Raw genomic sequence first — 25,101 nt, forward strand, 5'->3', positions numbered from 1 at the left:
TTTTTTTTCCTTTAGATGTATTCACATGTGTATTTCCTTCACCTGACATCACTTTTTTTATACCTTTAAAATGTTCTTTCACGAGGGTTTGTTGGAAACATGCTTACCCTAAAAAATATCTTTGCTGAGTACGGAATTCTAGTTTGACAGTTATTCTCTTTCAGCATTCTGAAGACATTATATTATTCCATTGAATCCTTGTTCCATTATTGCTTTTGAGAATTCTACTGCCTCACAGTCTAATCTGCCTTTCCTCTCTGACTGGTTTTCAGATCTTCTCTTGTCTTTGGTGTCTTGCAGCTTCATTGTGATGTGCATGGGTTTCTTGACATTTGTCCTGAATTGAATCATTTCTGTCTTTCATCAGTTCTGAGAAGTTTTCATCCTCTGTTTTTTTCAGATATTGCCTCTACCCCATGCTTGCTCCATTTTAATCCTATAATTCTGAGAGGATGAATGTTAGATTTTTCTTTCCTTTCCTCCACAACTCTTGTTTTTCACCTTTTCTACTTCCTTGCCTCTCTGGATTACATTCTGATTAATTTATATGTGTCAGTTTTCCAGTTCATAATTCTCATTTCAGCTATATCTAATTTGAAATTCAAAATGATCTATTGAGGTTTTAAGCTCAATTTTTTTTTCTACTTTTATCTGGTTCTTTCTCAAATCTTTTTGGACTCTTTTTAGTTGCTTGCTCTTTACCCATCTATTTAATCTCTTTTATTCCTTTAAGCATGTTAAACATATTTGTTTTATACCTTTGCTTTGCTGATTTAATACATGAAGTCTTTTGGGGTCTGATTCTGTTGGTTTTAATAGCTTGTTTCATTTTGTTTTTTGTGATTTTTGAATGAGAGCTGATATTTGTTAGAACTTTATAAGAATTCTTTTAGACCTGGTTTGAAAGTGGAATCCTCCAGTGATAATTTGTATTTGCTTCTACCATATTTCTTGGACCATTACAATCTAGAACCACACGACCTAAATTTTTTCAGACCACCCCTGTATGTATTCAGGCTACAAATTCTTGCAAATGCTGGCTTTTGTTTGTGAATGAACAGAAGAGATTGTGTGCCACTCTTCATTTCGTATCAAGTTTCCAGAGCAATCATCCTTGCAGGTCCTGGGAGGGCACGTATAAAGGAAATTATTTTACTTCACCCTTGCACTGAGAGTCTAGTTATTTTACATTCTGACTTTACTAGGACCCCCTCCTATTAAACGTCTTGCTTTTGGTGAGCCATGGGCGTTGTCTTCTGTCTACTACACCCTTTACCTCAATTTTACACCAGGTTCAACAGTATCTTCAGTATGAACGCTGACTTTAGTACTCTGCTTTTCCTGAGTTCCTGCTTTCACTTAGTTTTTGCCTTTAACGGTTTGTTACTAATCTGGTAGTTCATCGATGCATGTGCTCTGCCATACTAGACAGAAGCAGAAGGTTTTTTCATCAAAGCAAATAGGATAAGTCACTAGAGCAGCAATTAAATAAACCTTTAGAGAAGTAGTTTGTATTTGCCACTTTTCTAAAGGCAACAAGACTCCTGGAATAAAGTAAAAATGACAAACAGACAGGTTTCTATAAATATTAAGTGAAATCAAGCAGTGTTAGAACCAAGTGTCATTTATCTAGCAATGGGATAAAATATTAAAATTGGGACTTGGAAGTCTGATATTTTTGACATTGAACTATATTATGCAACTGTTCATCACATTATAGATATAATATGTATGATACTTTTAAAGAATTTCTTAAGCCACAGCAATTAAATTAATATATGCCCCCTCATTTATTTTTTTAAAAAGTATTCCATTTATTAAGGCTGAGCCTAACAAACTAGTTTAGGAGGAAAGGATAAAATTCAAACAGCCAGTTAGTACCTGATTCCAAATGATTGTTCCTAAAATCCATTCAAGTAATCAAATTATGCCAGGATATAGTATTTTCAAAGAGTTGTATGTTCTTAGACATACCCTAGATGACTGAGCATACTCAGTTAATTCATGGAATAAAAATAAAGTGAGACTTAACATAACCACCTGCCATTTTATTCAATGGGACCCTCCTTCAACAGCTTGCGTTCTTTATAAGGCAGTAGAAGCCCTCAATCCTAGAGGATAAGAAATAAACATATTGCCCTACACGGCAAATTTAGAAAAGATCAAGTGGATCCAACAAAATTGATCAATTTAACTAGTAGGTGTAATATAATTAGAACTAATCTTTTTTCTTACTTTAAAGTAATTTTTCTGGACAGTAGCCCAAACTTCCTATTTCATATAAATCCGCTAAGTGCCTTTGCTAAACTCACACAAAAATAATACTCAGTTATGTTTGGCAGAATCAAGGATCCTTAAAAATGAAATTGCTTTACAAACCGTGACACTGATACAATACCCCACACTTGTGAATCATTTCAAAAGTATAGCACTTCATATGCATTTTTCTATAATTGATGTTTTGAGTCATTGAATGTACTGTTATTATTAATGATAATAATAAACCCAATTGTAAAATGAAAAAAATATTACAGCCTTGCTGATTTCACAGTAACTAGATGACTTACTTTCCATGCTTATTTGAATTTATTCTCATAAGGGGATTTCAGATGGCATAGTTTAGAAAGAAAAGAGAGAATGAATTTAAGTAGCAAAATTTTCACTTACAGAAACAGTACCATCACAAAAAGTGCTGTTATATGCCTTGTTTCTATGGTGAAGATTTTATAATATTTACTTTATATGATAAGAGTTATAAGTGGAGTTCTATGTTGTTTGTTCAGCCTATTATGCAGATGGTGCTTGATTAAAATCTATTTTAAACTACAGCGATTACCGCAAGATAGTATGCATTAAACAGCTCTCCCGGCTCCATTAAAGGCTTTGGGACCACGGCAGTTTATTTTAAATATGCTTATAGACGTTTCTAACTTCTCCAGGGACATTTCAATATCAGTGATTCTCTTTCCTTGATAGTCTTAGCTCCTGTACTCCGGCTTCTTAAGAAGTATTATCTAAGCAACACCGTTAGCACATGCTTTTTTAAAGTGAAAGATTATTGTTTTCTTGTGATAAATAAGTTAAATACATCACTATAATTAAGCAATAAGACATGACAGGAGGTGAATTACCAAAAGCCTAAGGGCACATCCAGATTTATTGAGAAATAAATCTGTCTATGAGTAAAGTTACATGAAGCACATGCATCTATGTAAAGCTTATAAGTAATATTTATTTGTGTATTTGTGTATGTATTTATTCATTAGTGCCTTAATTGATTGCAAAATAAGTCTGTGGGTAATCAAGGCTATATTTAGGGCCTCAGCTCAGCTATGTTCTTAGTTGCTATGATTTTCACACAAATTTGGTATGTGCTTCAAATTTTCTTTGCCTTGTAATTCTAAGCCTTTGCCCAGTGCTGTAGAATAGAAGAGTGGAAAAGTATAATGACTCGCTTCATGTAAGACACTGTACCAATGCTGTGAGGGAGGTAAAGATTAGTGGGACCTGCTCCTTTCTTTCAATGTGCTTGTCATCCTAGGGAATTTATATTTTTACGTTATATGGGTTCTTCCATATTCTAAAGATTATAATGTTGGAATAAAATTTAACTCTCTAGTCATAGAACCCTAGTTGTTAGAACTACTGTATTCTACAACAGTGATCAGTACACAATACTATACTGTCTAATACAGTAGCCACTAGTCATGTATGATGGATTACATTTAAATTTAACTAATTAAAATTAAATTTTAAAAATTCAATCCCTCAGTCACACTAGCCACATTACAAGTGGTCTACAGCCACATGTGGCTAGTGGCTACCCTTTCAGACAGTGCAGAGAACATTTCTGCCATTCCAGAAAATCTATGAAGCAGTACTGCTCTAGACCTTAGAAGTCAGGGCCTCTTAAAAAGTAAGGATGTAAAATTCTGAGCATTCTTCCGCCTATGTAAGACTTCAGGATCCAGACGCTACCCCCAATTAAGGTCAAGGGACAGATTATAAATCCATTTAGCTATAATATTTTTCCACCACAATTATATTTGTCTTCATTGTGTTCTTTCCAAATAGTTAGTTTGTGGTCAAAAGAGCCAAGTATCTCTTAAAGTGCAATCCATTATTGGCATGGAGGTGGATCCAAATTATAGCAACATTTCTTTCTTCAAGGAGGTTTTGCATATGAGCAATGGCCATGTGTTTTTCACATATGTGATGAAGCTACCTCCAGGAAGGAAGCCTTACAAATTCCCAGTTCTTTACAGAGTCTAACATAGCAGCTCATTGCTGCCTCCTTCTCACATGAGAAAAGTGAAAACTAATAAGACTCACACAGATCAGTGAGTATTGCCCTGTGTTCATGAAACAAACAGCCTTATACTGCAGAGAGCACTGCCCAAGTACTCGGATACATTAGACATCAAACCAAACAGGGACTTTTCATTCCATTGTATTGCATCCTAAAAAGCAAACATACTATGCATACCCAATAATCCGTTATAAAAGAACATTGAGCAATATAATAAAAAATTCCCTCCAAAGCACATTGTATTTAATAAAAAATAGATACAAGAACATTGAGCAATATAATAAAAAAATTCCATCCAAAGCACATTGTATTCAATAAAAAATAGATGTCTTTCATACATAGGTTTTTTTTTCCACCTTATGTAAGTCTTCGGTGAAAGTCAGGGCATTCTCTTTGATCATAGTTCAGTTCTATGAGGGCGACTCTGTGAATGATCAGAATGTTATGTTCCAAGAATATAGCTTTAATGACATAGTTTAATTATGGAAGAAAAGGCAGTGAATCTTGAATAATGAATATTTTATGTGTATCCTTTAGATTGGTCTTCTTAGATGCCAGTTTAATTGCATGGCAGATAATTCAAACCAAGTTTAACATAGTATTAATTAATTTATTTATTTAAGACAGGGTCTCGCTCTGTTGCCTAAGCTAGAGAGCAGTGGCATCATCATAGCTCACTGCAACCTCAAACTCCTGGGCTCAAGTGATCCTCTTTCCTCAGCTTCCTAAGTAGCTGGGACTACAAGCACACTCCAACATGCCTAACCAATTTTTCTATTTTTTGTAGAAACACAGTCTTGCTGTGTTGCTCAGGCTAGTCTCAAATTCCTGGCCTTGAGCGATCCTCCCACCTTGGCCTCCCAAAGTGCTAGGATTGCAGGCATGAGCTACCACACCCAGCCATCATGAGTGTTTAAAGGGAAGGCATAGTATGTGGTTGACTGAAAGCAAATCAATATGCTCTTGCTTTTAGGGATGGCAAAGGCAAAGATGATGTAATATTGTCAGACTGGCTGGTGGTCTGGCTTTAATGTAAGCAACACTTCAGCTTTATAATTTAGTGCCTCTCAGGTACTCAATCTGATACACAATGATAACCCAGAGTTACATTCCATAATGGTCTCTTCTGAACCTTGCAAATGTGGAGGCAGAAGTTGTGAAATGCTTACTCCTACTAAATGAAACTCTATAACTGAGCAAGACCAGCTAACCCCAAGGGACATGCCAGGAAAATAGCGAAAGCCTCTAGACAACTAACCGAACAGTTTCGTTACATGGAATTATTTAGGGTTTTCTATAGGTTGCCATATATTGCCTCAAAATGGTAATTGATGGTTTTGATACACTTGAGCTTCTCACTGGTAGTAAGCAGGTTCTCCTGCTTCATCAGGTCGTCCCTAGGAAGTAGGGCCTTGTTGTCAATGCAAGAGGATAACATCCTCATTTCCATTACGGCAGGGAGTCACACGCCCAGCAGGTCTGAAGCTTGCACCAGACTGTACAAATACCAATTTAGAAAGGAAATAAGCATGAAGATCAGTGGTTCAAACACAATTTTGGACAACAGAGGGGAAAGTTCCCTAGTCCAGTTTGTGCCACTGTAGCAGAATATCTGAGACTGGGTGATTCATAAAGAATTTAGATTTATTTCTTAGAGTTCTAAAGGCTGGGAAGTCCATCGTCAAGGGGCTCACATCTGGTGAGGGCTTTCTTGCCACGTCACCCCATGGTGGGAAGCAGAGGAGCAAGAGAGCGCATGCAGAGAGACAGAGAGAGGAAATTGCCCCTTCTCTGTTGTGTTTGTTTTATCCAGGCCCCAGCTAATTGTATGTGCCCGTCCACATTGAGGGTGGATCTTCCCCACTCAGACCAGCGACTCACATGCCAGTCTCCTCTGGAAACACCCTTACAGACACCCCCAGAAATAATGCTTTGCCAGCTATCTAGGTATCCCTTAATCCAGTCAAGTTGACACCTGCAATTAACATCACAGAAACCGTTTAAATAATTTGGGGAAATCTCTTAATAAGAACACTTACATTGGATGATAGGAAATTTATCTCCATGATTGACATTTGATCATTTTTTAAAAAGATCGATATAATCTGCAATTGTGAAGATTTCAGTGTGTCAGATCATTAATTTTTTAATTAAAATTTAAAATGAATCTAGGTAATATTCCATATGGATAAGCATTCATTTATCTCATTTATCTTTGTTCCCTACTTCTGAATATTCCCAATATTTGATGAAATATGCCCACTAACATCAGGATCACTTCACTTTTTTCCACCTTTATTAAGGTATAATTGACAAATAAAACTGTATAAAGTATACAACATGATTTTATATACATGTCCACTGTGACATCATTGCCACAATCAAGTTAATTAACACATCTACCACCTCATCTAGTTGCTTTTTTTAATGAGAACATTTAACATCTACTCTCTTAACAAATTTCAAGTATATAGTACAGTATTATTAACTATAGTCACCATGCTGTACGTTAAATTCTCAGAACTTATTCATCTTCTGACTGAAAGTTTATACCCGTTGACTACTCTATTTTTAATATTCTTCATTGTGGACCTTATTGACATTATTTTTTTAATAATTATTTTATGATTATGAATGTAAAAATGGCCATGTTTACAAACTATTATTTTGTTATTTTGTATTACTATTATAACAGAGTTAAGCAGTTACTATGTATCAGGAACTGTGATAGTGGACCCTGCTTTGACAGTGCTTACGCTCGGAGACAGGAGAAGATTTAACAACCACATACATTATTGTATAATTACAAGTTTGATAGATGCTATGAATGGAAATATAGAGAGCTAAACGAGTGAATAAGGAGCTTGACTTGAGTTTGAGATGTATTTGAGGCTTGCAAATAGAGACATCAAATAGAAGTTGTTTCTATGTGTGCAAAACTCAGGGGAAATGAGAACTTGGCAATCATCCACCCACAAATGGTAATGGAAGCCCTGTGTACTTATGAGATTACCTGAGTGCGGATGAACAAGAGAAGGGGGTTTAAAAAAAAAAAATCAAAAATGCTACCTTTTAGTAGCCAAGTGGAAGAGGAGGAGAAGGACCCTAAAAATGATTCTAGAAACACCCAGGCCAGCAAGGTAGGAGTAAAACCCAGAGCAGGTGACACTATGGAGCCAGTGGAAAAGAGGGCCCTCTCAGTGAGAAATCGAGCAAGGGGAAGGCTAAAAAGTGCATTGCATTTAGCAACGTGGCCATGGGTGACCTTATCCAGAGCTAAGTGAGGGGAAGGTTCACTGAAGTGAGCTGCGGAGGCTGCACAGGGCCAGCAAACAACCACTTGGAAGAGTTTGGTTGTGAAAAGAGGAAAGATATGGCCATACATAGCCTTGGGGCACAGAGGAAGTTTGCTCGTTTGCTTGTTTTATCTCTCAAGGTATTTAAATGCCAGTTGGAAGAGTAGAGTTGAGAGGGATGACTAGGGACAGTCTCCCACCTGAAAGTATGTGATTTAATCTGTGTAGCATAAGGCCTGAGCATCAGAGTATCAAAAGCTTTCCAGGAAATTCTACCATGCATGCAAATTTGAAAACCACCCTTCTAGGTCACAGTTGCCTGTGTGTTAAGTTTAGAGCTATCACATCAGTTTGTCCACTATCAGCTCAGTCCCTGCGTGCTAGTCCTCCGACAGATTCGCACGGGGGCCAGTAATTTTACATGACCACCTTTCAGATCCATCCTGGGAAAGTTATCATCTCGTCTTAATCTACATTGGCTTGTCAACTCAGTTCAGAGCATCCTGTCCCCATGGGTTTCTTTGATCTGCTTCAGTAGACAATTTCAGAATGATAACCTTTTTAAAATCTTCCTCAATAAAGACAAAGAGAAAGAATTCACTTAGCTTTTTTCCTGTCTCTTTTTGGTGTTTGGGCTTATCTTTCAAACGGACCATTAGTTATCACCTATTAATATTAAGGTCTTTCTATTCATTCAATTAATTGTTTTGAAAGTTTCTACCATGTCATAATTAATAGTTGAATACTCCTTTAAAGTTTTAAAAAATATATAAGTATATACCATCTTAGTAATCGTAAAATGGTACTATAACCTCTGCTGTTCACAGTAGAGGAAACAGCGGCCCAGGGAAATTAATTTGACCAAGATAATGCAGCTAAAAATAGTCAAAGGAGGGCATGAAGCTAGACCCTCTGAGAACACATCCACAGGTCTCCTGAATATCATGGTTCCTCTCAATGGTGGCAGTTTTTTTACACAAATATCCCACCTAGCAATTTATCTGAATAAGATATATATTACATTACATCTGCAGAGAAGAAAAAGCAACCACCACCACCACAATAGACGGTGAGGGTACAGGAGCTGCCTTGGCAGTGACGACTGTCTCGGGAGATGGTGCACGTAAGGCTGTATGCTGGGGGGTAACACATGTGGAAAGGAGTTTTCACACAGCACCACTTTATACTCATGTAGATTCACATAATATTAGAGTTGGAAAGAAATCTTAGCCAAAATCCTTTATTTTATAGAGGTGGATGAAGTGGCATCACATCTAGTTAGTAACAAAGATGATATTCAAATGCAGGTCTCTTAAATGTCTTCAGTGTACTTTTCCCCAATTATATCAGAATAACAATTACAATTATCCAAATATTTATGCTTGAGAACAATGGGAGAAAATAGAATCTACTTTTAAACTAAGTAAAAAGCTGTTCTAGAAATCTCTAGAATCTAGTTTCTAGAGGTGCTTTCTCCTATAAGGTAGCCAATCAGTCATATGTAGCTGTTTAAATTTGAATAAAGTTAAAATTTAGATTCTTAGTCACTCTAGCCACATTCCAAGTGCTCACTAGCTTCACGTGGCTAGTGGCTACCGTGTAGGATTGTGCAAGTTATAGAACGTTTCCGTCTTTGCAGAAAGTGCCCTTGGACAGCACTGATCTAGGGTCTAGATCGTGCCCTTCTCTAAACCCATAAGTATTGCTAGATTTTCCCAGCAGCATTCCATAGACCTAAATGTACAGTAAAAAACCATTTGCCTTTATTTACTGGAAATGCTGCACCCGTGGTTTTAAAATGATGATGAGGAAGACAAGGATAAACTCCTCAGAAGAAAGCAAGTTAGATTGTTCCTGCAATAGAGTTACTACAAGAGAAATCTGCTGCTGCCACGGTTACAGTGAAAGAGAAAAAAAAGTTAGGAGACTAAAGGGATAATATTTAATAGTGTAATAATATTGTAAAAAGAATCAACAAATTTTTTAAAGCTGTTTAAATTAAGCTGGGAGAAGGATGAATATGAAGACTACATGAACTATGAAGTTTTATCTGAAAAACGACAACAAAAAAATCAAGTGTCTCCCAGGAAAGTCTGTGTGTGTGTGATATGTGTGGGTGAGTGTATGTGTTTAAGTCTCACAGGAAAACAACAATATGCCTTGGCCCCAGATCTTCCGAGTTTCTCTGTAATTCCATTTTCATTTCTATTTCAGATCAACGGTGGAGAGAAGCGGCCTGCCTCTGATATGGGGAAAAAACCAAAAACTCCCAAAAAGAAGAAGAAGAAGGACCCCAACGAGCCCCAGAAGCCTGTGTCTGCCTACGCGTTATTCTTTCGTGATACCCAGGCCGCCATCAAGGGCCAAAATCCAAACGCTACCTTCGGTGAAGTCTCTAAAATTGTGGCTTCAATGTGGGACGGTTTAGGAGAAGAGCAAAAACAGGTAAAAAGGGATTCAGAATGGAGTGGGAATCTGGAGGAATGGAGACAGGGTCTGCACTCTAAGGAAAGGGCTTCTGAGGGCTTCGGGTGAATTCTTCAGATTCCAGCGCTGGGGCTGAGACTTGCCCCTCGGAACCAGACTCTAGGAGACAGTCACATGATGTTATGCTTTTTTATTGCTCCTCCACAAATAGCATGTTAGTTCCTTTGTTCCAAAGTTTATATAGTGTAGTTACTTTTGGAAGGACTTTTACATATCCCAGCCAGGATTACATCATTCCTTAAGTTGCCAATGTGATCATAAAGACTAAAAAAAAAAAAATCCAAAAAGTATTTTGAAAACTGTCCACACCTCACTACAGCACTTAGTATTTACCCTTTTGTCATCAAAACCCTCTTTCCTCTTTGCTAAATGAACCTCAAATTCAAGGCCCTTAGCCCTTCCCTAAAGACCACCAGGGTATGTTATTCAATCCTCCATATATATTTATACTATAATTCTAGGCTGTGATAAATGGGACCAGATGCCTGTTTTTTTCTTTCTCTTGCGGATTGCCGTAGTGTGGCTAAGGACCATGCTTAGGGAGAACCATGTGAGACATCACAGCCATGGCACAGGTAGCCCAGAAGGTCTTACAGAAGACAAGAATCATGGTGAGGGAGTGAGGGTTCCCACCTAAACAAAGAAGCAATATTAATGTTATGTTTCTAAACCAGGGACTAGATGGCCATTGCCACCATCTAAAATTTCATTGTCCCAAATTAAAAAGTACTATCATTAAAATAAGTCATTGAAATAATTATGTGGATGCAGCTTCAGCCATTGCAGAATACTGAATTGCATTAATGATATATTAGTCTCATAGTTGATTCTTAATAGAGACATAACCTTTCCTCATCACGTCCTGGAAAGTATGTAGAATTCAGAAAACCTCAAACTTATTTATGCATCTACAAGGACCTCTATATTCGGACTACATATCAATATCTATAATGTATGTAGTGTTTCATACTTTTGAAAGCACTGTTGCATCCTTTATATCATTTGTTCTACTCAATACTTAGGTAGACAGGGAAATTATTACTTTGCATATTACAAAGTGAGCCAGACAAATTAAATACATACATTTAGTTATTCAACAAATATCTGTTGAGCATTTATGTGCCAGGCACTGTTCTAGGCACTGGGGATGGAGCAGAGAACAAGACAGACTCCTGTTGTGTTGAATGATGTGTAAGGTTACATGGCTGGCACACAGGATTACTGTGATTAGAACTCTTCACTCAACTTACAGTTCTTTTCCTAACAAACCCTAGGAGATCAATGACAGTGGTAATGATAAAACCAGTTGCTAAGGAAACAGAACCTGCTCCCCTAGTTCTCTCCAACCCCTTTTTTCTGTAAGTCAAAGCTGTCTTCTAGAATCTGAAATCTCTGCATATTTTCTTACGTCCTTTTCAAGACTGAGGGAGTGCCATCACCGGAAAGCACAGGCCGACTGGGTGGAGCTCTGTGTGGCAAGAGTGGTCTTTGAGGGGGGAAACACCACTGAAACCACCTCCCTTTTAAGAGGGTAGTTGACATCGTGTTATGTGATTCTAATGGAAACCTAATACAGTCTCAGGTTTTAGAGCTGGTTTCTATCCTAACTCGGATCAGTTTGTGCTCATACTCCTAAATCCGAGCGAGGTGTGGTTCCCAGTTGATGTTGGACAGTCATGGTGGAATTTTAGGGACTTCATTCCTCTACACAGCAGAGCATCGCTGATTGAGAAACTCAGTGCACATCAACCAGGACTCCCACACCCTCCCTGCTCTCTGGGTTACGTCACCCATGATGCCACCTGTGAGGACATAGTGCTCTCTCTGTGCCAGTAAGCCCTCTGTGTGTTCTTGAAAATACACCTGGCTTCAAAACCATACACTCTCGTGCTTTGTGAGATAAAATTTCCTGGAGGAAGCACCCAGAAAGCGATTCCCTTCCCTGGGGGTTGTGTGCAGCGACTCTTGTTCATCTGAACAGGATTCCCTGTGAAACTCAGCCCCTCTCCCCTGCCCAGCCCCAAAGACTGGACTGGAAGCATTGTTCCAAGGCTCATCCGTGGGCTTTAGCTTCTCCTTTGTCCAAAGCTGTATTTCAAGAAACATTGGTTGCCACTGCCGTACGTCTTACTTCTCTCATCCACCTCCCTGACCCCAGTTGCTTTTCTTAACTATTTCTCACTTCAGAACCAGTGGTTTTAAAGGAGAGAGGTTGCAAAGGCCTTCCCTAGCCCACAATTGGTCCTTTACGTGATCAATATTTAAAAAATAAGTGCCTGTACTTGTGTTTCTGGTGGAAAAGAATAATGTTCCCATGATGAAAATCAGTTCTTTCCTCAAGGCAGTAAATATAAAGCAGCAGGTTTCTTCCCACTAATTCTAATAAGGTTTTTTTTTAATTTTTTCCTCTATATTTTATTTTGGCTTTGACACACCTAACAAAAAGGAAGGAGATTAGAAACATCTCATATTCACTTTTGAAATGAAGATACATAAAATTAAACTGACTGCTTTCAATTTTGCCTTTTTGTTTTTAATGTAGCAAGAGAGGAATATTAAGATAACATTCCACATTCTTTTTGTCTGACCATATAAAGTATTTACAGACCCCAAAAATATGAGATTCACTGCTCTCATTTGTCATGTTAAAAAGGGAAATTACCCCCATTCTCCCATTCCAGCTTTTAAAATTGAGGCTGAGCCGCCCTAATGAAGATATGATTACAGTTATGATGTAATATTCAAGGCTTTTTAATCGCATACTACATATGATGACAAAATATTTTCTTCTTTCTGTTTTGCATCTTATTTCTCATTTAATAAGTAACTTATAATGAGTCCACTTTGAGTTCTCTCTTAATGAAAATAGTTGGGTTTCGATGGGGGAGAATTCATTTTATAAATGATGCACTTATGTAATAGTTGACCTGTATAACTCACTAGATATTATAAATCAATTTCCTAATCAAAATCCAGTTGCTAAAAAATTTGTGCCAATGTTGTTTAGGACAATACCTTGAGAGAAATAACTCTATCACTTTTTCTTATAAAAATAAAAGTATTTTGAAACTCGGGCACCTGTTTCAGAGTTACCAAAACGAGGTATTGGGAGCAGTTTGGGTCACTCTAAAATGGTTTGTCCCTATGCCCCTTTGAGTTCCAGCAGTTCTATGTAGGCCATCCCTTCCTCATAACAGGTGGTTTTGTTTAATAGAGAGTGAGACTGCAGGTTATGCTGAAAGGTGTGGTGTAAGACACGCATAGGATGCAGGGCCATCCCAGGGACACAGGGAGGGTCGAATGAATGAAATTCAGACGCTGCTGACCAAAGGGAGCACCTGGCACTGTCTGGGCCACCCCTCTGCTGCTCCATGACAGCCCTTCTCTAACACTTCGCAAGAGTTACCAGCAAAGCAAACGTGCCTGCCTAGAATGCACATTTGGGCATCCAGAAAATTCCCGCGAAATATCCCAAAGTGTTATGATGGTGGATCACCACCTGTTCTCTCCCTTTATGTTGACTCATTGTGCCAACACACTATAACGGCTCTGTTTCAAACTTAAATTAATTGTGTTTTATTCTCATTTAATAGTCAAATTGGGGAGCACACATACTGCTATGTATTTTTGAAGGAATGTTCCTGGAGCAGATTCGAGGCAGGCGATTAAACTTCAGAATTCTGGACAAATGTGCACGTTACAGAACAGACCCACGTGATGCTGTTGGCATTGTGTAGGCAGCTGGTCCGGGTACAGGGCTAAGATTTCATGTGCCACAATTGTTCGAAAATCCTGTTGTCATAATAGCCCACAATTATGAACAGCTACAAATATAAACACAAACTGGGAAAAACGGACAAAATTATTGATGACTTATTGGGGGCTCAGAAAATTACAATATTTCAGGAAAAACAGCTATTAGCGAGATTGCAATTGAATGTTTTCTTGACAGCCAGAGGGAACATGACTAATAGCGCTGCCGTGTGTTTATATCACATGCTTCCTCACTGGAGTAGAGGCGGGAATGCGAAGCCTCTGCAGAAGGGCAGATCTTTATTTTCAGAATCCATGGTGAGTGAGAAACTATATGTACTTTGGTTTCTGTGAAGAATCTTTCAAAGAAGAAAAATCAAAAGGAAGCTGAAAGAAGCGATAAAAATCCTCAAGGAGCACAAAACCTCCCTTATGAATCATCCCTACCAAAGCCACTGAACAAACTCCACTTATCAGAGATCTCTCCATTTTAATACTTTGGAAGATGGTGCTGAATCTGGAATGGGAACAGAATTGTGTTTGGGATTCCAACCGGGGGTTTTAAATGCTAATGACTCGTAAGACAATGGAGAGCCCATTTCAGAAGCATACTAAGTTGCTTAAAAGGCACCAGATGGAGAAAGGGAAATAAAACATAAGTATTGCTGTGATGTTGGTCTCTGCTACTTATCTTTCCCTGACTGGAACCTACAGAGAAAGAAAAATAATAAGTTAACAATATCACGCCCTTTGTATTAGGCTCCTTGGAGTTTCAGCAACCCTCAGCATCTTTTTTTATGAGGTTCCAGCTAAATTTCCTGTCTACCTCCATTATTTCTGAACTCTCTGATTCTGGTCATTGTAGTGTGGGATCTGGGTTCACAGTGACAATATAGATAGAACAAATCAAACCCTACAAAATAAAAGCACCTGTCCCACTTTGAAGCAGACAGGGTTGGTCCGAAGAGCTATAAAGGGTTCTTGGGTCCTTTTTAGCCATGGAGAGTCAGCTCTTAAGTGGAAAAGGAAAGTCACCTTAAATCAGAACCAGATGTAAATTACTAAATGAACCTTCAGTTCCTAATTGGAGACACAGTCGGGCTGTAAGACATTTAGCAAATTACAAACAAAATGTTCTTGTTTACATTACATTAAATGGCTTTAAAGCTGCAGCCAAAGAGCTAAATAAACATGCTGTTATGCTAAAAACGGAGTGGAAAGCCCGTTCAGAGTTCGGTGTGGGCAGGAGAAACCGCAGCCCACGGTGCCCAGAGCATGTGTTTTTGTAAATGCTAGCCCTGTCGTGGACGAGGGGAGTGGATTTACCTCGGGATCCGGAGAGTAATGAGCAGATATCACTTGCAGGGAACGTGTTTGAATACTGTAACATATGCCTTCTTTCAGGATGCATAATTCATATCCAGGGATATTAGCCATAGCAGTTCAGCTCAATAGCAACACCTCATTATTTTATCCCTCAGTATTTATTCCTATGTTTGACGCCTCATGAAATTACTGTTAATGTGTTTATATAAGGGCAGATCTGACACAAGTGGGAAGAATGTAATTTCCTACTCATTCTTTCCTGCTGCTGTGTCCTCTTCCCTGGTAGAAGTGGCAAGTGTAAATAGTTAATTTGCTTCAATTATGAGCCTGTCCTGCTAAATTAGAAGCAGCAGGGATATGAAGAGCCAGAATTATACTTATGAGGCAGCTGACAAATCCTCTGAGCCCACAGAATCTAATCATTTCCTCCTCATTGGTGCTCAGACACCCACTCCATAAATGCTGCCGGGTTTTTTTTTTTTCCTCTTATCTTATGATAAAATTTGGATTTTATGTCAACAATACTTAAGGTTGACTAAAATCCTGTTGCACTGTGTCATTCACACATTGTTTATCTTGGCCGTTTTCTTAGAAACATTATTCATATCCCCCATTTTTTAAAAAAAACTAGGAGTAAGGGAGACATAAGACAATTGTTCATTTAAAAACCATAGTGGAAGCAAAGTTTATAGTCATAGGAATTTGAAACTGAGCAATTAAAATTATTACCTGAAATGGTGAGCATATTTTACTTCGAAAGTCCAGGTATTTGTGTGTATACATATAATTATTGGCACATAAATGTGATTGTTGCATGGCTTCATGGGCATAAGCGTATGTAGCACACATGCAAATATTCATATGCTCGTGCTCAGTGGGAACAGACATTTCATTTGAAAGTTGGTATAGAGATAATTCGAACAGAGTACTCATTAAAGTCTGTTGTGCTTTATGTATTATTTGAAAAAATGTTTGGGATGGGTTGCATATCTGTATATCAATCCACTACTTCCATTGATGTACATTTAGTTTAGAACATGCAATTCAGTCATTCATCCTTAGCAATCATGCTTAATGGTGACCCATACATAGAAGGAGAAACCGGAGCCCAGGGATTCTACACTCAATAAATATGTACTGAGCACCTACTATGTACCAAGCACTGCCCTCCATGCCGGGGCTTCAGCAGTGAACAAGAGACCAGGCTCTGCAGCTGTGTGTCTGAGAAAAGCACCAAAAGAAGTTTTCACAGCTAAAAGGACCCATTGAGCAAAGATGGATCGCTGGACACCAGATTGACTTGATTCAAACCATGGTTTTGCCATATACTTGTTGTAAGATACTGAGTGACATAATTACCCATTCTAGTCTGTGTTTTCTTATCTGTGAAACGAAGATAACATCAATGCAATATTCTTATTTATATATGCATATATATATAAACTCTTTAATTCTCCCTCTATGTAAAATCTTATATATATAAAATCTTACACATATCTAATCTTTAATTCTTATAATATACGTAGCCTGACACAAAAATGCACACAAATGAGGCATAAGTTTTAATACCTTTTTTGAGTTTGATTCCATAGCTTTAGTGTCTCACACCACAGTGGTCACCCAACACTCAGTATGTTGATAAGTGTGATTGAACACCATGCTTTCCCTAGTCATCCTCATTTAATGATCAGCAGATATATTTTGTAGCCATTTTATCAGGCGAGGAGCTTGCTTCTGGGTCTCACCCCCCAGAAACAGCCGTACCAATATTGCTGAGACCATTTAGATGGATCAGATGGTTCTCAAAAGGAATTGATAGAAAGATTTTTGTCACATTGTATAATGTTTTAAATCCTCTAAATATCATTTTATAAAGGTCTTTGAGTTTGGGAACGCTTAAGAAAATGCTGAGCAAGTTACACGAGATGGAAATGTAACCACATTTAAGGACTTAGTTCTATATAAAATACAGATACACTTGCTCTAACTGACCTCAATAGCAACAGCCTTGAAAGAAGCTGCAAATTTTAAATTTCTAAAGGATATGGCAGGGAATCGTGGTTAAATTCTTATTCCTTAGACATAACTATATTTCTAAGCATTTTCTATAAATATAAAATAGTAGTGGAAAAAAGCCTACATTTGAAGTTAACCAGAAAGAAAAATGCCTTTTAGTTTTTGAATAGAATCTGGAATTGGAAGAATTTTATATTTTTTCTTCTTATTATTGTAAAGACTATTAAAATAAACTATGACTAGAGATTAACTGAAGGCCAGAGCAGAAAAGAAGGTAGGAAGAAGGAATTAAATGGTATTTGTAAGATTTTGCTTTTCTGTATGAGTTAAATGGATTGTTTGTTTAGGGAAGGAGCAGAAAATAAAAGAGTGAAATGACAGATTATATGAGAATATTTTTCTGTTTAACTTTGCCATAGGCATTGATATGGAGCTACTGATTTCAGTTAGGGATTATTAGCCTATAAAAACATATGTACATGCTGGTATTTAGAACATTTCAAAAATGATTCCGTGAATTGCTAGATCATGTGACAGGGTTGGATTCTCTAGAATCGCTATTTGATGACTATCTATGTATGTTTTAGTTTAGCCATTATATATGTTTTAGTTTAACCACTGAGATGCAATCCTTAGATAGGGTCTGGTAGCTTTCTTGGAATAACAAACCATAGCGTATAACTAAGTTAGGACAGGATGAATTCAACAGTGTTTGGATGAGCTGGGGAAAATGATAAATGATGTATTATGATTTTTTAAATCCTCATCTGGCCAACTCTGCACTTTATTTCAAACAGCTGTGGCCCATTTGGAAGCCATTTTGTAACTCAACTAAATACTAATATTTACTGTATGAATCACATACCTTTAAAATATTTGTCTTTCCCTGAGAGCAAGGGACCGTTTCTTTTCCAAACTTAACTTTGACATAAATCAGACCCATCTTCATGGGTTGCAAGATTTGTGCAGTTGATCTCTGCAGTGGTTGTTCATTGCCAGATGCAGTCCTGGGACATCTTTGATTTCTGCCAGCAGAGGACTTTCTCATTCCATAATTAGAGGCTTTAAAACATTTTTGAGCAACTTTTTACTGATAATTTTTCAGTATCTATTTTAAAGTAAGAATTTTCCCACTTCACCTGCACATGGAATTTTTACATATTGTTACCATTCTCTCATATTTGAGGTCTGTCTTTCAGACATTTCCATTAACTATAAAATTGAAACAGCATCCTTGTCCTATTTTAGAAAGTAGCATTAGAAGACATACAGAGTGTATAAAATTGGAGCCATCGAGTAGTTCTCAAAGGTGAAGGTTCTAATTATTGTTGAGGAGACCCCCTCAGACTTTCATTCTCGTCTGGGCTGCTCCCCTTTAAACACAATTACAGAAATCTACCTCCTGAAATTACCCCCCTTTGAATTCTCCCTCAGAACATCTGCAGCTATTCAGGAAAGAGTGGATCCATCAATCCATGTAATGTGACATGATGAGTTTACTCTTTTCTAAAGTGGTGTTTAGGCACTTTCACGATGATCCCACATTGCCGATCATCAATAGCCAATAGGGAGCCATTTGTAGAAAACAGGGGACTCTGAATGCTAGTCAGGTAGCCCCTAACAGCATCGATTCTGCAGTGAAACCAGGGCCACACATCAGCCTGACATGCACGCAGTTGGCCACCTTTCTCCCCTGGTTATTAAGCAACAAATTTCAGGAAAGTTAACACTTTGTGTGATGTTAATTGCCAGTAGCCCAACAAACGGACAGCATCATAGTAACACTGTTGCTGTTGCAGTAGAAAGCAAGGAAAGAAAGATGATAGATACTACAGGGAGGCCAGCTGGCAGTGCCGTGGTATCTGCTGCTGCTGAGAAAATGCCGCTCTGGGCAATGCCGCGGACAAAGTGTGTTACATTTGCCTTTGGAAGCAAAACGAACCCTTGTCAGCTGAATGGGGTCACTTGGAGTAGCATATTAATAAAAACTGGATAGAGATGCTTCGGATATACAAATGTGTATTACCAGCAATGGTATATTTACTAAGTATTTGCTTCAGAGTCCTGAATAGGTTTTCCATCTGTGTGGGAGAAAAACCCTCTCGAAACAGTTTTTAGGGTATTAAAAGCAAATGTAAACATTGTCAGTTTAAAGTCATTAATTATAAATTATGTCTTGGAGAGGAGGATTAAGGAAAACTATAAACAGAAATCTGTCTCTCAAGAAAAACGTAAATCAATAAAAAGCAGGAGAGCTCTATGTTTCTGCTCGTGGCCGCACTGAGGCACGCAATATACACGGATCCTACTGCTCAAAGGCGCTTACTGGGGCATTTATTTGTTTTCATGTGTGAGTTTTGAAAATCTAGATTTGACTTCCAATAATTAGCTCAGTAGATTTAGAACCCTTCTGTACTTGAACCAAAGTATTTATTGGCTTTTTTTACTTAAAAAAAATAAAAATAAAAAACAAAAAAAAAAAAAACAAAAAAAACTCCTAAATAAAATTTTTAAAGTTCCTTTAGTTTCACACATAGTAAAGATAGCACAATGATTATATGATAAAATTGTACTAATTTTTAATGCCTTACTTTTAACTGGCTTTTATTATACCTAAATGCCATATATAAAAGTCAAGGCTGAAGACCTCCCTTAAGGAGAATAATTAGCACATTCATTTCATAGGGTCCTGTTGCAATTCTGTTGACCAGGTTAGTCATTTATTTAACTTAAGTAAAATGTTCTGCTTTAATTAAAATGTTCATGAGCAATAATATTTCTCACATCTTGAATTTCATAGTTGGTGTTGGGCTCAGCAAACCACAGTCAGCATTTGAAACCATAAATTGACTTCGGCCGCCGACTGGCAGATATTTGGTCTTTAGATATAATTTATATTTAACTACTTTGACTAATTCTAAAGCCGCTTTTCTATACTGATCTGTGTGTCTGTTTTTGAGCTCAGCATTACAACATATTAGGCAGGCCTTATTCCCTGCTGTGAAATTCAAGATGTGGGGAATTCAAAACACTTGTATCAGTGAAAATGCATTTCCATTTACACAGTCAATGATGAAAAATATTTTGTTCTCTCTGGCTAATTTCAAAAGATTGCCAAAAATATACTCTAAAGCCCTAAAAGAATCAACTTAGTGGTAGCAGACGACCACGTGTGTTCACTTTGCTAATCTTTCATTTTTGACTCTAATGACTGCTCTCTGTTTAACTTAGCGAGGTGACCTTTAGCACACAAGCAAGTCATTTTGCAGTACTTGTGCTCAATTTAGGATGATTTTACTTTTATTTTCAAGATGATTCCCTCTCAGAAATGAAAAGCTCCTGTAAACTGAAATGCATTTCAGAACATTTTTACCTGTTCAAAATGAGGCGTCCACGGATCCGTGTGACCCAGTGTTTTCCCTGGAAAGGGCCAGCCCGGAGCAGGCTGCAGGGCGGGGCACGCGTGCGGTCCTCAGCCACGCAGGTCCCTTTCCACTCCCGGATGCGGCCTTGACTGCCATCCCCGTTTCCTGAGTCTTTGAAAACAGGACTTCACGACTCAAAATGTTAAAATAGTTATGAAATCCATTACAATAGTGCAAATTCCACTGCATTTCCTTTGATTTGCTTGTTAAATATGATTCGTCATCTTAGAAGTCTTTGTTGTTGTAGTTAGCATGGAACAACATATGCTAGGATATGAACGCACAGTGGAATTATCTGCCCTTTATATAAACACGGATGCCTTATTTACTCGTGTGTGGTTTCCCTGGGAACCTTCATCAGTAGTATCTTTCTAAGCCAACTACCTCCATGCTCAAAGTAACCCATATAAATCCTTTCATATGCTTTATGCAAAATGTAAAATTTTACTGTTGTTAATCTTCTTATCTTGTCTATTGCCATACATCTTAAAAGCCTATTTTAGTAAGAAAACACAATCTTTGGAGAGATATATATTATTATATAACTATAGGTGTGTGTATGTGTGTGCAATTATCATTCTGTATTGTACTTCTCTGAAAACAAAAGCAGATGCACTTTCTAATTTAAGACTTATTGTTGTTGTTGCAGGTCTATAAAAAGAAAACCGAGGCTGCAAAGAAGGAGTACCTGAAGCAACTAGCAGCATACAGAGCCAGCCTCGTATCCAAGGTAACGTGCGATTGTGTGGTGTTGTGACGGATGTGGCCATCTCGGTGCAGATTTTGATAGTCATTTAAAGGCATAAAAGATCACTTTAGCATTTTTGCACAATCTTCTTTGTTGAAAGAAAAAAGTAAATCCTAAAGAAAGCTATATGTTATGGAAATATTTGTTCATCCCCAAAAGACCAGAGCAGCATCCTCTGGGCCTTTTATAAAATATTGTCCACCTGTGGATTATTGGCTCTGTGAATTAGTCACAGCACATTCTTAATCCTGTGCCAACTTTCTATCTCTCCATATCCCACTCTTTTTTTTTTTTTTTTTTTTTTGAGACAGAGTCTTGCTCTGTTGCCCAGCTGGAGTGCCATGGCATCAGCCTAGCTCACAGCAACCTCAAACTCCTGGGCTCAAGCAATCCTTCTGTCTCAGCCTCCCGAGCAGCTGGGATTACAGGCATGTGCCACCATGCCTGGCTAATTTTTTCTCTATATATATTTTTTTAGTTGTCCAGTTAATTTCTTTCTGTTTTTTAGTAGAGACGGGGTCTCACTCTTGCTCAGGCTGGTCTCGAACTCCTGACCTTGAGCGATCCTCCAGCCTCGGCTTCCCAGAGTGCTAGGATTACAGGCGTGAGCCACCGTGCCCGGCCCATATCCCACTCTTAAATGGCCTCCCCCAGCCCCATCCCTTTGGCCTTTACTGAGGAGATGCCAACTGTTTGAAGTTCTAGACTTATTACAGCATCAGTAAGAGGTAAGCTGGTCAGGAGGGAAAAAATCACATCATTTTGTTTGAAAATAAAAACACCACTTAAAAATATGTTGTGCTTTAGAATATCTTAAACATTTGTCCTTCCTATTATAAATACTCAAGAGTTGACTCTGTTTGGTCTCATGTTACTAAAGATACAATTTGCCTTTAGAATTCTCAGGAAGGTAACCTGAGGCTACAGGCACTAGACACTGTGTCATCTTATGTACAAACGTGGCTGTTAGTTTACTAACTGTGGCCCAGGGCTCTGGACTTCCTCTCGTTCACTCACAAAAAATACTTTGTTTTTTCATTCACAAATATCTAATCCTATCCTAACAACTCTAAAATAATTATATAGTTTTTTATTGAGGAAAATATGTACTAAATGTACTGACACAGAGAAGAAAAAAGCTCAAAAAACAAAGGTATAAGGCATTTCAGTATGCCAGGAGTCTAACACAACTTCATGTTCCACTTCTGAGGTATGACATTGTGGGAAAACTTATTATATATGATTTGCCTTAAAATTTCTAGCTCTTTTGTATTATCTCACTGTGGATCTCACACTTTCTAATTTATCTAACTCCTTTTGAAGCTATTTATGTTCTGTGCTCATACCCTCTCACATTTCTGTATATGTATAGAATTCACAGAATGTAAAATTATAACAAAAAAATAATGTACAAAATGTCAGATTCATCTAGCCGTTGGATTAGGCATATTGATATTGTCACAGATTGCCAGAAATATAAGGGAGACTTTTTTTTTTTTTTTTTGAGACAGAGTCTCACTCTGTTGCCAAGGGAGACTTTTAAAAAGTGAATTCTCCTTATTTGATCCAAGATGAAATCCTTTTTGAACATTTTAAATAGAGTTTTAATAGGAGCATGTTACATACAAGAAAACCAATACATGAGGTCTCAATCCTAATACAAGGCACTCTGGCTAATGGTATGCTGATTGCCAGAATGCTATAATACTGACTAAGCCTTCACTTTCAAAACAAGTGTCCTCAGATTTGCTCTTAGCTGCAACTTTTTTTACTATTCAGTCTCAGAGTTGCAACCCGCAGTATACGGCAATTTGTATAAATGCTGCGAATTGCCATTTCTACATTTAAAAAACCAAGCACTTTTTTTACAGCTTACTCTGACATTTTTCTTTTCTTTGGCAGTAGGAATTTTGCTGGAGCTGTTGAATATCTATTTATGTACAGCTATCTATTGTGTGTATACAAATTGAAGGAAAGTTACAAACACCCTCTCCAGGTTAGAAAAATGACCCTCTGGTGTTGTATGTGAGTGGATATTTGCAGTATAACTTTCTAGGCACCTACAGAAAATTTTCCAGCCTACCTTCCCATAGCATATGGTAACATATATAAAAATCTCATTGTTTTCCATTTTAATTATGACAAGTCAAATAATAACCATCCATATTTAAATATGTTTTTCTACATTATAATTTTTTACTATATTATAAATTATTTCCTTATTCTGAAAAAGCTAAAGGAGCAAACAGAAAATGGTACACAATATAATTCATAGTTACAATTCCAGGGAACTACCTACCATGTACCAGCAAAGCTCTATATTTTTCCTGTTCATTCTTTCATGTATTCATTCCACCAGTTTTCCTGGGCATGTGCTCTGTGCCATGCACTGTGCCTGGCTCAGAGCATGCAGTGGGGAACAGGCAATCCCATCTCCTAGACTCAAAGAACTTTCTCTTTAGCCAAGAGAACCAACAGTGAAAACATAAACTAATAAATGACCGATATCCTTGAGAATCCAAGCATACGAAGGAAATAAGGACTCTGCTAAGGTGCTCTGCAAAGACCTCTTTGAAGAGGTGACATTGGAACTGGGGGTCCAAGGAGGAGGGGAGCTTGTGGACCCAGAGAGCCAAAGGAGAGTGCCAGCCAGGCAGTGCCACAGCAAGGGCAATGACACGGAAAATGTCCCCTTGAATTGAGAGGAGGTCAGTGTGGCCAGAGCTGAGTGAACAGAGGGAGTGTGGTTGGACTGAAGCTGGGAAGAGGGGCAGGAGGAAAATTCTGAGGTTTTTGCAGGATGTCAAAAGGAGCTAGGGTTATTCTCAGGACAAAGGGGAGCCACTGGATGGGTTTCAGTAGGGGGTGGCCTGGTGGCATTTCTATTTTTGAAATATTTTACGTACATCAATTCCCTTAGTGCCTTATCCCTTGAAGTAGGCTTGATTATCCACGTTTCACTGAACAGGAAAGAGGTCACACGGGTAGCCAGTGCAGATGCTGACCTGCACTGTTCTCGGGCTTTCTGCAGGGCCATGCTGCTCACGGGTCCTACCAGCGTGCTCTCCTGAATCCCTAAAACGCCCACTGCCCCGGCGTCCCGGCAGAGCATTGTCATTCTCTCTTGTAAGGTCATTTTTGTTCATGAAAAACTGTGTTAGCCAGAGTCCGTTTTCCTAATTTCTTGCCAGCAACTTGGACTTACTCCTCCAGAGCTACACATTTTAGTACCAATTTTCTTTGCAAGGCATTCGTTTCGCCCAACGAGGCTTTGAACTCCTAGGCCAATGGGTCTTGCTAATTCGCGGCCACACTCCGCATCCCGGGCAGGCCCACAGGATGCCTGTTCCACGCTGGGCCCAGGGCTAGGTGCTGACAGATCCAAGTGGAATGTTCCGTAACACTCAAAAGGTTCAAAACAGGACTCTAAAACTTAGCTGCTTCTTACAGAACATAATCAAAAATGGAAGCAGCCGGGGACCATTGACTACCTGTGAAACCGAGTCATAGGATTAATGATGCTCTTCCCCTTTCAGTGACTACTTCTGCAGTTTCAAGGTACTATAAGCATCTAATCCAGCATGTTACTTAACATAACTCCACACCTGAGTCAAATTGAAACTTACCAAAAAATAAAAAAGCTCAGTCCTAGCAAATGAATATTCTAACCTTTGGACTTCAAAATGACAATGCTGGCACGCTCTCAGCAGGATTCTGGATTTTTCCCAATAGTAACAGGAA

At 38.2% G+C, this 25,101-nt stretch overlaps 1 protein-coding gene across 1 annotated transcript in view; it reads left to right on the forward strand.

Annotated features, from left to right (window-relative positions):
- The window catches only part of TOX (thymocyte selection associated high mobility group box), a 290,979-nt gene that overhangs the window by 248,917 nt on the left and 16,961 nt on the right, over nucleotides 1-25,101 (forward strand). The window contains exons 5-6 of the mRNA XM_045560889.1: nucleotides 9,820-10,050; nucleotides 21,262-21,342. Of these exons, the coding sequence (XP_045416845.1) occupies nucleotides 9,820-10,050; nucleotides 21,262-21,342 (312 nt within the window). The remainder of the gene's footprint in view (nucleotides 1-9,819; nucleotides 10,051-21,261; nucleotides 21,343-25,101) is intronic.

Source organism: Lemur catta, chromosome 9 (genome assembly GCF_020740605.2).
Source record: "Lemur catta isolate mLemCat1 chromosome 9, mLemCat1.pri, whole genome shotgun sequence".
NCBI lineage: Eukaryota > Metazoa > Chordata > Mammalia > Primates > Lemuridae > Lemur > Lemur catta.